This window comes from Balaenoptera ricei, chromosome 3 (assembly GCF_028023285.1).
Source record: "Balaenoptera ricei isolate mBalRic1 chromosome 3, mBalRic1.hap2, whole genome shotgun sequence".
NCBI lineage: Eukaryota > Metazoa > Chordata > Mammalia > Artiodactyla > Balaenopteridae > Balaenoptera > Balaenoptera ricei.
The window spans coordinates 133,390,816-133,409,850 of record NC_082641.1 but is presented as its reverse complement, the minus strand read 5'-3'; the positions used below and the strand labels follow the sequence as shown (position 1 = coordinate 133,409,850).

At 39.1% G+C, this 19,035-nt stretch overlaps 1 protein-coding gene across 1 annotated transcript in view; it reads right to left on the bottom strand.

Annotated features, from left to right (window-relative positions):
* SGCD (sarcoglycan delta) overlaps positions 1-19,035 on the bottom strand; it is a 420,920-nt gene that overhangs the window by 102,409 nt on the left and 299,476 nt on the right. The window contains exon 6 of the mRNA XM_059917584.1: positions 9,009-9,081. Coding sequence (XP_059773567.1) covers positions 9,009-9,081 — 73 coding nt within the window. The remainder of the gene's footprint in view (positions 1-9,008; positions 9,082-19,035) is intronic.

Below are 19,035 nucleotides of genomic sequence, written 5' to 3'. Positions count from 1 at the left end.
CATGCAGGGCCAGATCAACCACTTTAAGGTGGTACGTGAGTGTTTTTGTTTGTCTTCAAGTCAGGGGGAGCCACTGAAGGATAGCAAACAAAGGAGTGAACTTTAGCACAACTTGGCACATAATTCAAGGCCAGAAGTCAGGCAAATTTATTTAGTTCTTTCTGAGATGGTCTTACTTTCATTTATATTATAGTTGGTTCTTGAACAACACAAGTTTGAACTGTACAGGTCCACTTATACGTGGATATTTTTCAATAGTAAATACTACAGCACTACACGGTCTATGGTTGGTTGAAGCTGCAGATGCGGAGGACCAAATATAAGTTATACGCAGATTAACCCCTGCGTTGTTCAGTGGTCAACTGTATGTTTTAACAAACCATGGAAAATTCTGGACTAAGAATCCGCTGTCTGGCTTTTTAATTTTTTTTAATTTACTTCTAGTTCCCAACTTATTTCAGGTAAAAACTGTCAGCTTGTTCCTCTAAACTCCCATTACTCTCTGTTTTGAAAAGGTTATAATTGGAATAAAATAAGGCTGGCTTCAAGCCAGGATCATGAAGGTGTAATTAAACAAGATTTTCTGTCTATCCACACAGCAGGGCAATCCTACTGGGGGGAAAAAGAGAGATTCTAAAGCAATTGTGTGTTTTTCAAAATAATAGAACAATCTACCCCACACATTTTACATAATACATGGCAGCTGCTGACATTTAAATCAAGATAGAAACAATAATAAAGTCAGGCTGCTCTGTGTTGAGGCAGAAGGGAGCCCCAACTCTGGAATTTTGGCAGATATACACACATGGCCATTGTGCTCTAAAGGGCTGGGAGGTTAGCACTTATTTCATGATGTCCTGCCTGCCCTGACAACACGGATAAAAGTGCAATTTTATACACCCCTGCCAGTTATGGTTTTACCTGCTAAATGATATTTTTTTCACATTTTAAACCCTTAAGTTAAACAATGGATCAAAAGGATATAATTTTAATTTTTAAATAAAAGCCACTTGTCTTAGATAATGTTAACAATGTGTTGAGTTGCCTCTCTCAAATTCAGACAAAAATGGGCCGGCCATTAGTGGACCATCAGGTGCCTCACTGAACAAGGCTGATGGCTCTAGCTTTTGTAGATAGTCCAGTAATGATTTTGAGAGAGAGGCTTGTTTTGGTTATTAAGGCATTTGGTTTGTTTTGGTTATTAAGGCATTTCCCCCAATATCCTATTGGTTTAAAAAGATTAAAAATCCAGGACCACTTTTGGGGAGTATGTTGAGAGCATCAGATCTGGACTACAATTCCAATCAATGCTCACTCAAAACTTGCAGCGAAATGAACACTAATCGCAGGCATCTGATGATGGATTCTGAAAGCACCTTTTCGTTTTGCTCATACCCAGTGGTCCCTGCAAGACAGAGGGCGAGACTCACAGACTTGGAAGCTTGGCAAAGTCACGTAAGATACCTTGTGACTGGAATGATACCCTGTATTGCAAGCTGGCCAATGTACAAACCATGCTCATCCACGAAAACAAATGGCATTTCTTTATTGTTTTTACCTGACTTAATTTTTCTCTCAAACTTATCCTTATGGATTGTTGGGGAAAAAAAAAAACCTATTCTGGCATCCTCTCTGTAATTGAAAAGTTTCGACTTTCCCATTAGGATAATAATTAGTCTAAATTTTCCTCTCCCTCTTTCAGATATCATTATGGATATGGCAGAAGGCGGCTTATGTGACCACGTGGTGACAGGAACAGAGCAAGTTTAGACTCCAGGAGATGCTGTTTTGATCTGCATCAGGCTAGACTCCCATGCCCAAGTCCTCATTGAATAAACTCTCTCTGGGCTCCAGCAGTATCCACTGAGTCGGGACTGAATGGTGTTGGTAGACCCTGAGACCCGGGCAGGTCTCCCAATGCACCAAACTGGACTGTCTTCTTTGGAGCCCTCAGCCCCACTGCAGGGACGCTCACCAGGGCCAGCCAGTCTGCACCATCAGTTATCCATGTGCATTCCTCAACACACCACATGGACACTTCTATGAACTGCCTTCCCTCCTCCCCCACCCCTGGAATTAACAGAGATTCCAGAGTGTTGACCCAGGTCCTCTTTTCCTCTCTTTCCAGGGGGTTGTGAAACCACCCTACAAGTTGGCTTCCTCCTAGAATCCCAAATGAAACTGTACAATGACCCTTTGCTTTTGCCTTTCCTTAAAATTTACTTAATTGGTTTCTTCCCTCCATGACCCAGAGAAGAAAGGTCATCAGGACATATATTTGACCACCTGCTTTTCCTACATTTCCTGTCATCTTCTTCCCACAATTCACCAGAGACCAGAACAGAGGAGATTTCTACTTCCTCTTCCTGTCTGAATGGGACTTCCCCTATGTCCTAGCCTCAGCTTTCCCTGTGATGTTATCTGCCATCTATCATTCCCTGGTCTCTAATGGTAGAATCATAATGTACAGAGGAGATGAATACAGACTCATGGGTTTAGTATCTTTAAGCTGTAATTTCTATTACATGTGCAAAATAAGAGCTTTTGATAAACAAGGGAAAGGGAAAGGTGGCGATACCTCAAATACGGAAGTATCACTTTTCCTTTACCTCTTGTGCTTCTCCTTATATTTACTAATAGAACCATGCTGAAAGGCACCTGGGGAAAGGTTGGGGATAAGGTAGAAAAGGGAAATACAGAGGTAAATTCAAACTCTAGTGCTGATACTAATAGGAAAAAAAAAGAGAGAATAATGATGGCATGTTGGAATATAGGAGGAAGAGGAAGAAAAGGGACATATATATGTATTGACTGGTTTTGGAAGATGCAAGATGTAATAGTTTTGGGATTTCAAACAGGACAATTTTAAAGTCAAGTGGGCCTCATTAAGCCCTAGCCTGTGGCTTTCAGATCTTCATTTTTTTTTTTCTCAGCAGGCACTATTAAATGTGTGAAGAGAAGAGTTGTAAGGTAGTCACTAGCCTTTTTGGCAAAATGAGAGAATGGAGGCAATACAATGACATGTTAATATAGTTAAATGAGATTGTCTTGTATTCAATTATGAGACTGTCTTTTATTCTATATTATGTCTTCTTATATCCTTTCTCTTATATAAAATGCAGTTAATAGTAGATGGAAGTACTCAATAATTTTTTCCTTTTGTCTTTAATTGAGAAATAATTGTTGGTCACCATGATTTGATGGAAACTTTTTAGGGGTTAAAGAAATATTAAACTCTGGGAACTCCCATCCCATGTGAGTTCTTGTGTCCCTGTGAGAGAGAGAGCTGCTTGCCTGTCCTCCCAATAGCTAACATGTGTTGAATTAGTATTCACTGAGCTTTTCCTCCATTCTAGGCACTGGGGCTAGGAGAGCTTAAGACACTTGCCCAAGTTCACAAAGCAGACAGGCATGGGTACCAAATTCAAAGCCAGAGCAGGATACCTTCAAAGCACAGGCTCTTGACCAACAGGGACACTGCTTCACCATTATTCTATTTTTTTAAGGCCTTGGAGTAAGTAACAGCTATTATTTGGTCCACTACATATTTTTTTTCATTTCTCCTTTGAATCACTTCAATATTTGTGCTATATGATCAAATAATTCTAAATCTCATACATGCAAAACAAAACAAAAAAACCTTAGTCTAAGTATATGGAGTTGGGGGTGGAAGAGAGGGAAGAAAATTACAGAACATGTCTGCAAAATGTTTAAAAGGGAGAAAATTTAAAGATTTCTTCCACAATGGTACTCCCCCTTTCACCATGTACCATAGCTAAAAGCTCAATACACAGCTTCTTGCCTCTTCTCTCCCTTCTCCCACTCCCACCTGCTCTTTCTCTGTATTTCTGTCTTTGTGTGTGTGTGTGTCTCCCTCTTTACCTGTGTGTGTACATTTTTTAAAATCAGACTGTCGATCCATTATTTTTGGTATTGTGAATTTTGAAGAGGACAAAGAAGTGGAGAAGGATTGCCAAGCCTCAAATTAAATGAGCCCTGAAGCTCTGACAGACTGTTCTTGCCACTTAAATTTATAAACCACTGAGAGCCAATAAATACTTAGCTGGCTATAGACATTTTAAAATACAATTAAAGAATGAATAAATTCATTTTTGTCAACTTGTGGGAGGCTTGTCTAATCCCTGTTTCCCTATAAGACACACAAACTGTAAATTCACATATTTCCAAAGGAGCCAGATTGAGTACCTACCCAGTTAAAAAAAAAATTTTTGCAAAACATTCAAGTGCATTATTGGGAGTAACAGATGTATCACAATTTTTCAGCTTTATCATTAAAACCCTGGTAATATTATGGAGAAAAATAAACAGTAACAAAGTAATGCCTTATTTATTTGGGGCTTGCAGTGATAGAATGGGTTTGCTATCAGTGAATCTTTCAGTTCTGAATTGAATTACATTCTGATTTTTGAAGCTTGTAACAATCTTTAGTCTTTTGCGACCACATTTGAAACTGCCTTCACACAATTTTTTAAAGAACACAACTGTCATGAGGAAATTACAATCCCTCATGTTTGTCAATAACACAGTAACATTCTTGGGAGCTAGAGAAATATGTTGGGGTACTTTCCCTTACATTAAATGGCTGCAGAGAACCACACTTTTTGAATTCTGAGGTGTACTTTTGGGTTTTACCTTTTTTCTTCTTGCAACTAAAATGTCACTTCCTTTGGGCAGCCTTATTTAACTCTCTTAAGTAGGTTTTGTAATTCTCTGTGTTTCCTCTGATTTGGTTCATACATCTATCCTAGATTTCATTACCTTGTATTTTGAGGTTCCTTTCTGTCTTATTCTCCTTAACTGTAAATTATTTGAGTACTCATTTAACTCTACATCTCAAGTATTTATCACATGCCTTGACTCTTAATAAAGTGTCAAAAAAAATACTTGGTATAAACAAAACGAAAAGAATGGGAGAAAATATTTGCAAACAAAGCGACCGACAACGGATTACCCTCCAAAATATACAAACAGCTCATGCAGCTCAATATCCAAAAAACAAACAACCCAATCAAAAAAATGGGCAGAAGATCTAAATAGATATTTCTCCAAGGGAGACATACAGATGGCCAAAAGTCACATGAAAAGATGCTCAACATCGCTAATTATTAGAGAAATGCAAATCAAAACTACAATGAGGTATCACCTCACACCAGTCAGAATGGCTGTCATCAAAATGTCTACAAACAATAAATGCTGAAAAGGCTGTGGAGAAAAGGGAACCTTCCCTACACTGTTGGTGGGAATGTAAATTGGTACAACCACTATGGAGAACAGTATGGAGGTTCCTCAAAAAACTAAAAATAGAACTACCATATGACCCAGCAATCCCACTCCTAGGCATATACCCAGAGAAAACCATAGCTCAAAAAGACACATGCACCCCAATGTTCACTGCAGCTGTATTTACAATAGCCAGGACATGGAAGCAACCTAAATGTCTATCAACAGAGGAATGGATAAAGAAGATGTGGTACATATACACAATGGAATATTACTCAGCCATAGAAAAGAATGAGATAATGCCATCTGCAGCAACATGGATGGACCTAGAGATTATCATACTAAGTGAAGTAAGTCAGACAGAGAAAGACAAGTATCATATGATATTACTGATATGTGGAATCTAAAAAACATGATACAAATGAACTTACTTTCAAAACAGACTCACAGACTTTGAAAACAAAGTTATGGTTACCAAGTTGTGGGGGGGGGGTAAATTAGGAGTTTGGGATTAACATATCCACACCACTATACATAAAATAGATAATTAACAAGGATCTACTGTACAGCACAGGGAACCCTACTCAATGTTCTGTAATAACTTATATGGGAAAAGAATCTGAAAAAAACACTTGCGAAACAGCTCCTTATAGACAATGAAATGGAAAATCAGGTCACCACCCTTGTTATAATTGAAGGTAGAGTAAAAGCATATCAGCACAGCCGCTGATGAAGAATTCTTTTATGAAGACCTTCTGGCTTCTTGCTTTTTTGTGGTTCCTTCCAAGATTTTAGTGATATTTAGGGGAACAGAGTTGGCTGTCTGTGTACATTGGTCCATATAACCCTCTTCCTTTCCTTTACAATTGTCATGGCATACATCTGGGAAATAGGATTTCATAGTCCATTTCCCATTCTGGTAGGATCAGAATCCTACAAGGAAACTTCACAGTTGAAAAGAATGCTTAGAGCAAGGTAGTCATTCAAAGGTAGTCTCTGTTCTTACAGAAAATACCTATGTCAAACGGAATGGCCTATTTCCAGTCTCAGATCAGGCACAGCCTGAGATCAGGCATTTTTTCCATTTGTCTTACATAGACTTTGGGGAAAAAAAAACTGTGTGAACAAGTGAACATTTAAAATATTCAAATTTTAAGATCATGAATTTATTCAAATCCAGTTTCTATTCAAAGTTAGTTTTTCTTATTTAGAGGGATGGCGGTAGTGCCTGGTATATTTTTAAGTATAGTCTTGAATCTAGAGCCACACGTCATGATTTCAGAATCGCCCTGCAGCAGCAGAGTCTACAAATACGCCCGAGTTTGGTGTTGGGCGCAGACCTTACCAACACTCCTTATTTGTCTGGAGAGAAACAACCCTCTTTTGTGATTTTCAGCTCAACCCTGGATTATTTACAAACCTCTTAAGCAAACACTGCAAATATAGTAACTATAGTAACTCTAATAAGAAAAGCAGTGAACCAAAACGCTCACAGAGAGGAAGCTACCATTTCTTTAGCTGGGAGCTGAGATCTTCCAGGAAGAAACGTCAGAGACCCAAAATTTGCTTCTCATTAACAAACAAGCAAACAGAAAACAACAATAGAACAAACAAAAAAACCCTCCAGCAGCCAAGAAAGGGGTTTGAGGAAACAAAAATTATCCCAAAAGAGAAGGTCTCTAAAATAGATGTTATTTTTCTCATGTTTGATTGATTGAGTAGCTGAGGGACATGGATGGATATTTAAGTTTTACTTGTTTATCTGAGAAGTCAGTCTAAGAATAAATAAAGGAAGCACAAAAAGACTTCAGTATCTAATTCTTAAGCTGGTCTTTTGTTTGCCCCTGTTCAGATTGTGTTGATGCGTAATAGCCTGAACTGAGTCAGGAGCCTAGAATGTGATCACTTGGCTTCTCCATCCCTCTGGAACTTTTTTTTAAATGGTGCTTTGTGGCAGAACCTCTGACCAAAAAACCATTTTTTTTTTTTTTTTTTAGATTCCATATATATGTGTTAGCATACAGTATTTGTTTTTCTCTTTCTGACTTACTTCACTCTGTATGACAGACTCTAGGTCCATCCACCTCACTACAAATAACTCAATTTCATTTCTTTTTATGGCTCAGTAATATTCCACTGTATATATGTGTTACATCTTCTTTATCCATTCATCTGTCGATGGACACTTAGGTTGCTTCCATGTCCTGGCTATTGTAAACAGAGCTGCAATGAACATTGTAGTACATGATAGAGTTCAGCTCCTTTTAGACATCACTTATCTTTGGGCTGATCAGCACAAATCATTCACTAGTTCTGTAAAAAACAACCCCCCCTCCCCCACAAATAAAAACCCCTGCTCCTAAAGAAGACTGTGAAAAGACAGGGAACCGGGCCAACCATTAGCTTGCTTGAAAGAGTTCTTACATCATAGCCACAAGGATTCAGTGCATTCTCAGAGAATGAGCTCTCTCAGGGTCCTAAAATGCACATTTCCTTGGGTGGATTTGCTTAAAAGATTCCAGCTTTAGCACATTAATATGAAACCCAGGATCTAAATGACAGAGAGTCACGCAACTTCTGGCCTCTGGAAGACCTGGTGAAAATGATTACTCCAGTAACATGTAAAACGTCACAATGTGGTATGTAATTTTAAAAATATAGCCCACTGTATACGGGATTTTGCTAAGAAAAGGTTCTCACTCCCCACTGATTATCCTCTTCCTTTGGCCCGATTTATTTCCCTATATTCATAAAGACTTACAGGCCTGGCAGGAATGCTACGGTTTTGTAATGAGGTGATATATTCTCCACTTACTGAGGACATGTTTCTGTTTAGGGAAATGCAAGGTCCAACGTGGCTGCTGCTGTTTTCACAAAACAGAGATCTCGGGACTGGTTGTGAAAGAGAAGGTATGACGTGTGCAACACAGGTGCGTTTGCTTACAGTTGACATCTTTATGCAAGAGTTATTCAGGGCTATTTATGAGGATTTATGATTGTTCTTAATTAAAAGAACTGTGAGAAATGAAGAAAGCCAATATTCACTGAATTCTTCATGGCTCTAATTCCATAGTGAAAATTAAAGTTATATTTGTATCATCATACCATTTTATATGTGTTTCATTTGGAGGGCTGGGGATAGTTCTTTGGTGGCAGGGATGGTTTTTAGGCTATATCTCTGTCTATTTGTCCGTTGGTATGTCTATTGTTCCTTTTTGCTTTCCATAAGTTGTTGGTGGTAAGTACATGGCATCGCAGAGCCCTTTTCTGCTAAAAACAGCATGCTTATGGATATCTGATTAACACCAGTACATGGAATACCCACAGAAAGTAGTTCTAGCACCGTATCATGCCAGAAAATGGGGAGCTTGTTAGATAGAAAAAAAAAAAAAAAGTATTGTATTTACAGTTCAGCTTCTTTTAAACACCACTTTTCTTTGGGCTGATCAGCACCAATTACTGATTAGTTCTCTAACTGGAGAGGATTTTGGTACCACAAAATACATCAGGAAATACACACCGCAAATGAATGAATCCTAAATCTCACAACTCCAAGACTGGCAACCACTTCCTCCAAACTTTCAACGTTAAGTCCTCAGAGAAAATTTTCTCTTAGTTGGAGCTTATCTTCACATCCTTTCTCATCTCTCCCAGTTCATATACTCATGATACTGTTACATCATAGATATTCAAAATGCATCATCAACCAGTTGCACAAAGAGAGCAAAGAGCCACTTAATCAATGCAAACCATACTCAGAAGTTTACCTTAGTTCCTTGAAGGGATCTGCCCTGACATTAGGTGTCTCTATAGATTTAGGGAACACTGTGCCCTCTGCTCCTGTAAACAAAAGAAAAAAGCAAACAGAGGTTGGAGAGTTGGATGTGTCACTGGGAGGCACAGTCAGCATAATGAATGCAGCTAAATGCAGGGAATCCTCTATACAACCCAATACACAGCTATTCTGCCCCTGGCTCTAGGGCAGGTCTCCCGTGCTAGGAGAGCATTCAATCAACTTATGCAAACAGCCTTTGGAAAAACAAGGAACTCTTTTGAATGTGTTCTTGTTGAGATCAGAGTGAGGCCATGAGGCAAATTCCATGTTGGCTTAAAAAAAAAAAAAAAAAAAAAAAGATGCCTAGAAATGGCATGGTCTGACTCATGTCTCTCATAAACTATTAACAGTCACCCAACTGGAAGTGCTTTGAAAACCAGCAGATGAAATTCTGTTACTGCAGCATGGGGCACAAATCACATAACACATACAACATCTAAGAAATGGGTTAGATGGTAGAGAATACTGTAAGACTGTAAGGTATTTGCCTAAAGACAATTAAGCCAAAGTTTTTCAGTAAATCAAGTTTTACACGATAATCTTGAAAACTTAGAACACTATGAGGGATCATTTGAAGTTCAGTGCTTTTACAATTTGAGTATTAACATTGATCCCCGACCCAATCTACACATTTAGCTCTTGACTTTGCTATAAGCTTTTATCTTTATAACTTGTCAACATCAGCTGAACCTTTCCAGCCGTAAAGATTGTGATTATCTAATTTGTCTGCTCCCAAAGTGTCTTCAAATCATTTAAGCCTCAGTTTATCACAGACAATTGCACTGGATATTTGTTTTTCAATTAAACTTAGCCAGGCAGTATCCTGAAGTAAAGGTGTTTATTTTTATATGCTCAGTGTGCTTCTCTGATGCTGTAAGAAGGGACGGAATAATATCTTGCATTCATGTGTGAATTTCTAGAATCCTCTTGCATTGTTATAATGTCTAGAAATCCTCTACTAACCACTGTTATTCCAAATCCAGGTTTCTCCCAACATACTGACTCTAGGAAAATGAACTGATTTCCTGGCTTTTGTAGCAACTATGGAAATATTTAATCTTTTTGATATGAGTAATAGACCACTGTAAGTAAAATCAGAATTTTTTTTCTGCCTTAGAATAATATATGGTCACTAAAAGAATATTCTGGTGAATAATAACTATTATTCTCAGCTAACGTTTTTGAGTGACTACCACATTGCTGGATACCATCATAGATACATCTCATTTATTCCCTGCAACAACCCCATAAAACTGACAGTTCCAGTTGGCATAGAGACGCTCCATGTGGGGACCTTTAAGATCGTTCTCTGCCCGTAGACATTTCTACTTTCCAAGATCCCAAATCACATCATTTCAAATATACAGGTACATTTCAAAATGTACCCATAGCCCCGTTAAATACATTTTTTGGTGTAAATTTTGTAAGAATGTTCACTGTTTTATTAAGTATATATTATTTATTTTGCTCTAGTGATTGAAACTTTACTGTGTTCTTGATAACTGTGATGGTTAATTGTATGTGTCAACTTGACAGGATCAAAAGGTGCCCAGGGCTTCCCTGGTGGTGCGGTGGTTGAGAATCTGCCTGCCAATGCAGGGGACACGGGTTCGAGCCCTGGTCTGGGAAGATCCCACATGCCGCGGAGCAACTAGGCCCGTGAGCCACAACTACTGAGCCTGCGCGTCTGGAGCCTGTGCTCCGCAACAAGAGAGGCCGCGACAGTGAGAGGCCGGCGCACCGCGATGAAGAGTGGCCCCCGCTAGCCTCAACTAGAGAAAGCCCTTGCACAGAAACGAAGACCCAGCACAGCCATAAATGAATAAATAAATAAATTAAAAAAAAAAAAAAAGGTGCCCAGATATTTGGCTAAACATTATTTCTGGATGTGTCTGTGAGGGTGTTTCCAGATGAGATTAGCATTTGAATAGGTGTGCTGAATAAAGCAGTTTGCTCTCTCCAATGTAAGTGGGCATCATCCTATCAGATGAGGGCCTGAATACAACAAAAAAGTGGAGGAAGGAAGTATTCCTCCCTTCCTGCCTCACCCTGTGAGCTGGGACATTGATCTTTTCCTGCTGTCCGTGGTCCTGGTTCTCAGGCCTGCAGACCTAGACTGGAATCAACACCATTGACTCCCCTTGTTTTCAGGCATTTGGACTCAGACTAAATTACACCACTGGCCTTCCTAAGTCCGCATTTAACAGACAGCTGAGTGTGGGATTTCTCAGCCTCTATAATTGTGTGAGCCAATTTCTTACAATAAATCTCTTTTTCTGTATAGACCTTATTGGTTCGGTTTCTCTGGAGAACTCTGACTAATACAGTAACTGAGTAAGAATGGGGTGGATTACAAATTATAATGTAGCTTTTGTTACATATGTATTACATTTGGTTTTGCAGAATGTCCATTTCCCCTCTCCAACATTTTTGGGATCCTTTGAGGAGCACCTAGGTCAAAGGCATTGTGGAGGCTGCCACGTGGATAAAACAGGCTTGCAGAAGTCACAGGACAGTGACTGACACATCAGAAGGTGGCTCTAAGCTGTGTGAAACCCAAGACCATGCCCTCAGCCATCTCTCAGTGCCATCTTGTCTGTCACTGAACAACTCCCTTCTGCTGCTACTGTAGTTAACAGGGACTTCTCTTTGACATTCTTAGAGATGCTTGGTTCTTAGCCATTTGAGCTCTATTTAAAAATATCTATATCTACATATTTAAAGGAACAATTATATATCTCAATAAGGAGAGGAGAGTTATTTCTGTTTATTTACATTGTCTCTACTCCCTAGTGTCAGCTCAAATCTCCTCTACCTCTACCGAGAATTCCATGAAAGCTGCAACAGAAAGAGCATTACCTCTTTCCAAATCAGCCATAATTGTTTGACTCACCCATATGGCAATGAGTATGGCCCATGGACAGCTTTCATTATTTGAATTGTTTCTAGAATGCTGTAACACTTAATGTTTCACCTCTTTCTCATGCCCACCCTTTCCATCATTTTATAAGATCTTTGAAGTCAAAGAAGATCTATTTTGCAACTTTGGTGACTGTACCAAGTAGGTGCACACAGTAGGACATAGATTACACTTATTCAGACCAGTTGTCCAAATATGAGGAATGACCGGCTCTTATGAAAAATGAACCTCCAAAGCTCGGGCCATTTTCTTTATCCCATCCAAACTCTGTATTGAGCCTGTTTCTTTATTTGTCAGATACAATGACAAAACTTCATCTGCTACTTTACTTCTTACTTCTGGCTATACTAGGCTCAAGAGGGAACTGCTCTACTGCAGCGGGGGGCGCTGAGCTCTGCCACCCTTTGAAAGCAAGGCCAAGGGGGAAAAAGGGTGACAATAAAGTCATCCAGCACATTACAGATGCTCACTATCTGTGTTTGTGGAAAGAACATGGTCTCCTTTGAACACCTGAGCTTGGATCCTCAGCTCTCTGACCTGCAAGTGCATTCGCTGTGCTCCTGGCTAGGAGTGCGTCTTGCTCTCTGTCCTATCCTCGTTGTCTAGCACAGAGCAGGCACTCAACAAGTACTTGTAAGATGACTACGTACACTCATTAGTCACTGAGCACACACTATTTGGGATTTACCTCGCAGACATTCATCTTATCTCTTCAACTAGATAGTAAGCTCTGTGTGGGCAGGGGCAAGGTCTTATATAGAATATAACCAGATTCAACTTTAGGCTCCCAAGACTCCTCCTGGACTCAATTCAACTAGTACTATCACTTTTATGGGAGTACTAATTTACTGCTATAAAACTCCTCATACCTCACATATTAAATGAATGTCTAAAATCACACCCCGGTGCATTTTAACTATACCACTAAAATAAAGGAGTATGCTTATAAAGGAATGCTATTTGGGCTGAACAGAAATATCTCTCTAAAGTAGAATAAGATCAGAAGGCTTATGTTCTCTTTCCCAGACCAAGGAACCTGCTTATCCTATAGATAAGAGAACTGGGGCTAAAGACATGTGGGGCTCATGGTCCTATGGCCAGTGGGCACTAGAGCTGAGACTCACATCCAGGCATCTGACTAAAGAACCCACATTTAGCCCCAGCGCCCTAGTGCCTTGTTTTCTCAGTGCCAGGCCAATGTGGCACTCATTAAATGGCAAGCGAGCAAAATCCAGAGGGGATGGGCTCTGACAGGTGGAGGAGATGGGTAACTGACAGGCTCTGGTTGTGGATGAAAGTGAAGGGCAAGACACTCATGCTCCTTTAGCTTCCATCATCCAACCAGATGCCCTTTGATTTTTTGCTGGACTTCGGCCACAGGGGTCCACATGTCCCATACATACTGGAGGACAGACACATGCATGTGACTTCTCAGGGGAACTTATCAAAATCTCTCAGTAGCTGAGTGACCTTGGGCATGAATCTCTCTGACGCTCAGTTTCCTTCTCTGAAAGAAAGAGATATGGGTAGTACCCTCATCTCCCAGGGATCTTGGAGACTAAATGAGATCTCTGGTACATAGCAATCATCAAATGACAATTAATAAAATACTACTACTAGTACTAAAATGTTCATGAACCCTATTCTTTATTTGGGTCCTCTATGACTCTTAAAAAATAACATTTTAAAAGCACTTACTACAAAGTAGAAACTATTGAAACTGTCTTCATTTGATCATGAGAATAACCCTTTGAGGGAGGGACTATTAATTTCTGTTATTACGGTTGTGGAATGTGAGATTCACAGAAGTCAAGAAATGTTTCTATGGTCACACAGTGAAGAGGGGGAGCCAGGATTTGAACTAAAGCATTTCAGCTCTGAAACTGATGCCCTTGACCCTACTCTAGACCCTCATTCAGCAGATTAAGTAACTCTCTACTTGCTCAGATTTTTATGAAACATGAACGAATACCCATGTTTATAGTCTCAAGTAACACCTGCTAAATCCCCTATCACTCCTCTTCTAAAAATAATTCCCATGTGCAATGAAATGAGATATTAATACATTTCAAAAAGACCATTTCTTTCCAAGTCCTAACAGATTTCTGATTTCCACACCATTTTTCACTTTCCCAAAAGCTGCAGAGTGGACAATCATCCATCAGGATGAATTCCCCCATCCCATCCTCTATCCATTCTTAGATAATAAATTATTCTCAATTTTATTATTTCAAAAAGGTTTCTATTAAAGCCATGCCTACTGATTCCTTCTTTTGACACGATCTAATTTACTGGCAATAAATGTTCATAAACAGGTGGGGTGAAAAAATCCATAAAGCCATTTCAGCTTTATTTTAAGTTCCATTTAATGTCCCTCAGAAATGATTTCATCAATGTGTTTCCATTAGCTGGTTCTCTGCCCAGTAACTTAATTCCACACAATCAATCAGGAACTTATAAAGCGTGTGACAGGATCTTTCTAAAGTGTTTTGAATCATCATAAAGATCAGCTCAATGGCTCTTTTTTCCTACTAGCACAGGTAGGAAGTAAACTCGTCAAAAAAATCTCTAATGCACTTTGTTGCCATAGTAACAAAAAAGTCAGTTTCTCCTCTCTAGAAAGTATGCTCAAGTTCAGAGGTCAGTTTGGTCATGCTTTTCCCTCAGAGTGTCCTGGATGTCAAGAGCTCTGAAATCCAGTCCTATCTCTGTGATGTTGGGCAAATCACATAACTCTCTCTGGCCCTTGATTTCCTTCACTGTAAAATGAGGGATGGGATGAGAAGTGTCAGTGCTAAAGTGTTTTCTCCCCAAATTTAAAATTTCATAAGGTAACAATCTAATCTAAACAGAAGACTATCTTTAGCCACCTCCATTCCCTACCAGGAAAACAGAGCAACCCTGGGATATCAAAGGAAAATGTTAAAAATGTTCTCAGTGTTTAAGGAAGAAGCAAATAAATGCAGACAGACGTTTGTCCAATTCAAACTACAATTAACTGGTAGAAATAATCACCAGAAAATAAACCTCATAAGAGAAAAAATGGTGAAGAACAAAATTTACTGTAGATGAGAATAACTAAAAAATCCAAAAACCTGGTTTGTAACTCTTCATTGATCTGGGGAAATTCAATTGTATAAAAATAAGAAACATTAAAGTGTCTAAATCTGTACCTGTTGAAAATAGCCATGGACTAAATACTGGAAGAAAATTTTAGATCTGCAAATTATGATACAGGAAAATTGGACTTGAGAGAAACATAAGACACAAAAGAAAAAATTACCATGATAGAAGTTATAATTAGTAACACTGGAGTTTAAGAAATTTATGATAAATCAAATCTTTGTTGTACACAGAAAAGAACTACTCTTACAGACACTAATTTCAAGAAAAGCTTTTAAAAAGGGCAGACATGGTTTAAGAGTACTGTTTAGAAAATTGATGAAGGAATTAAACTAGCTTAATGGAGTTTGCTCTGGTAAATTCTTTCTAGACATACATTCATTAACATGGGCATAATTATGATAAATGCTTTTATATAAATGAAAATAGACTAAAAATCATCTTTGGGTTAAAACCATGGAGCTAAAATGTTTAACAGGTTCCATATGTGAGTTAAAATATCTGATGACCACTGTTTGAAGTCAGCGTTCTAAGTTTTCCAATTCCTGTTGCTTGGGTGGATATATCCTGAATGATAGTCCTTAATAACAACCATATTTTACTTGATAAGGCTCTATTTTCATACCAATATTAGATTATAAAACAGAGAAAGGATATCAATCTAAAAAATGGTGATAAGAAAATGGGAGAAGGAAGCACATAGAAGCAACCTAAGTGCCCATCAACAGATGAATGGATAAAGAAGATGTGGCACATATATACAATGGAATATTACTCTGCCATAAAAAGAAACAAAATTGAGTTATTTGTAGTGAGGTGGATGGACCTAGAGTTTGTCATATAGAGTGAAGTAAGTAAGAAAGAGAAAAACAAATACTGTATGCTAACACATATATATGGAATCTAAAAAAAAAAATTGGTTCTGAAGAACCTAGGGGCAGGACAGGAATAAAGACGCAGATGTAGAGAATGGACTTGAGGACACGAGGAGGGGTAAGGGTAAGCTGGGACGAAGTGAGAGAGTAGCATTGACATATATACGCTACCAAATGTAAAATAGATAGCGAGTGGGAAGCAGCCGCATAGCACAGGGAGATCAGCTCCGTGCTTTGTGACCACCTAGAGGGGTGGGATGGGGAGGGTGGGAGGGAGACGCAAGAGGGAGGGGATGTGGGGATATACGTATACGTATAGCTGATTCACTTTGTTATACAGCAGAAACTAACACAACAATGTAGAGCAATTATACTTCAACAAAGATGTTAAAGAAAAGAAAATGGGAGAAAGAATGATTCAATTTCCTGAAATATCAGAGAACTGGGAAACCAAAGACCTGATTTTTAGCGCTGATTTTACATAAGCTTATGGCTGACTGTTGGCCATTTGCCCTCAGGTCTTATTTCCCCATTTGTTGTACAAAGTGGGGGTGGGGATTAGATGGTCCATGAGGCCACCTCCAGCCCTGATGTTTTAGGAACCTCCAGATAACCTGGTTGGATGAACCCAATGGACCAGAAGAGGAGCATGGTAGGTTTGATAAACCCAAAGTTAAATGTATTTAACAAATACGTATTGAGCAGGGGACTGTAGAGGTGAACCAGAGAGACATGGAGCTTATAGACCAGTAGACTGTAGTACTCTCCAGTAGGGTACACTGGCTAGTTCAAAGAATCAGTAATTAAATAAACTCAGAAATAACATACAATAGTGACAAATGGTGATATGGACTTGAAAGGAAAATCAAACATGTCTTTGAAAGTATAAAACTTGGGGTCATAGATTGGTCTGTCAGGTATGTTTCCCTGAAAAAGTGAAGTTTTGCTGATATTTGTTAAGTGATTAGGAACAACCTAGTTAAGAGGGGGAAGGAACGGTAGAAGAGATTATGCAAAGGTGGCAGGGTTGGGAAGCTGAGGTCAGTAAAGAAGATTGGTGTGGCCAGACCATATTTAGCAAGGGCGAGCAGTGTCGGGTGAGACTGGAGAGGTGGGTTGGCCCAGGTAATGCAGAGCGTCGGTGAAGGTTTTTTTCTTTTTTGGCCGTGCCACACGGCATGCGGGATCTTAGTTCCCTCACCAGGGATCAAACCCACGCCCCCTGCAGTGGAAGAACGGAGTCGTACCCACTGGACTCCTAGGGAAGTTCCACAGTGAAGGTATTAAGCAGACCTGAGCAAACTGGCATTTTTCAAAGATTACTGTGGCTGCATGTTATGGTCTGCGTATTTGTGTCCCCCTAAAAGTCACATGCTCCAACTGTAACCTTCACCAGAAGTAAACCATGCTGGTGCCCTGATCTCAGACCTCCCAGTCTCCAGAAGAGTGAGAAATAAATGTCTGCTGTTTAAGCTACCCAGTCTGTGGTATCTGTTACAGCAGCCTGAGCTGTCTGAGACACTGTATCGTGGAAAACACACTTGAAGAGGGCAAAGGTAAATGAGGAGAAGCAGAGGAGACATGATGACAGCTTGGACTAAAGAACTGGCAGCCAGGACGGAGAAGTGCAGGTGGGTTAGGAAATATGTTAAGAGGAAAACCAATGGGATCTAGTGACGTCCTGGACAAGAGGGAGACAGAGAATGACCACAGGGCCCATGGGAAGATCTGAAATTGAGGTCAAAGCCAAGTGATTAACACCCAAAGCCAGCTGTGCCCACGGCAACCTTACACTTCTCCAATAAAATCTAGCTTCTTTGACATTTGATATTTTAATTTCAGTTGAAATTGCCTTTACTTAATACAAGAAGCCGCTATGAATCCAGCTATATTTTTCCTGTGAAGGTACAGGCAACATGACAAAGAAAATTTTTAAGTCTCTCACAGTGTTTACAAGCATTTTTAAAAAACACTATGAATAATGTAATAATTCTTTGAATAATGAACATTGTCTTCTGTGAAAGATAATTTTCTGGTTACTCCAATGTTTTAGCTGAACACAGTTCATATATCTCCTATTGCTTAAAATCTTTCTAAAGTACATGAGGTAATGATTTTTGCCTCTGTAAGTCTAGGCTCCCGACATAGTTACACTTTGATACTTAAACATGCTATGATATCTGAGTGAGACCCATTTTCCTGAAAACTAATCTCATCTACAGCACATTATCCAGGATAGGTATAAGTGAATTGTGAGAGAAATGATCACAGAAATTTCCTCAGAATTTTCCACAGAAACAGTGCTTTTGGATTTAACTCCTAACGTGAACTTCTGACTTTCCCATAATAGTCTTATGCAGTGAAAAATTCTTTTCAAGGAGGGAGTTGGGTTATGTTTAATCAACAGTTTAAAGTGAACTGAGTAATCAGTGAGGTTGCAGAGGTTCCACTTATTTCAGGATTAACCACTTTGAAGGGGGCTGTCAATTTCTGAAAGCCATCCCCACACATGAGCAACAGACAGATGCAAGACAGTAACTTTGATAGGAAAAAGTCACTTGAAGTAACTTAATCCCCTTGTGTCTCCCTGGCTGCTGGTGGCATTTAATAAACTGCTAACGCAGAACATTTGTAGTCATTACAAGTTGTTTCTAGGATACGTATGAAATATTTTCTTTTTAGGAACTAGGACAGATTCGCCTAACCTCAAAGTACAGATAATTCATTTGACAAATATTTATGGAGGGCCTACTCCATAAATGGGTTGGTGGGGAAAACAGGTTCAGACTTTCCTCCCTAAGGGATCAAAAAACATAAAATCTACAGCCATTCCAAGTGTTAGAATATTTGTTGTCTATAAATATTTAACAATTACCTACTATGTGCATGGCACAATACTAAGGCAATATTCAGTTTGAAACTCAGATCTCTGCCCTTATGTAGGTTTATTATAGCTAGACAGAAAGATATTCAAGAACAAATTTAAATTGATTTTTGATAAAAATTATCATAAACCATGCATTCTCAATGAGGGTAATGTA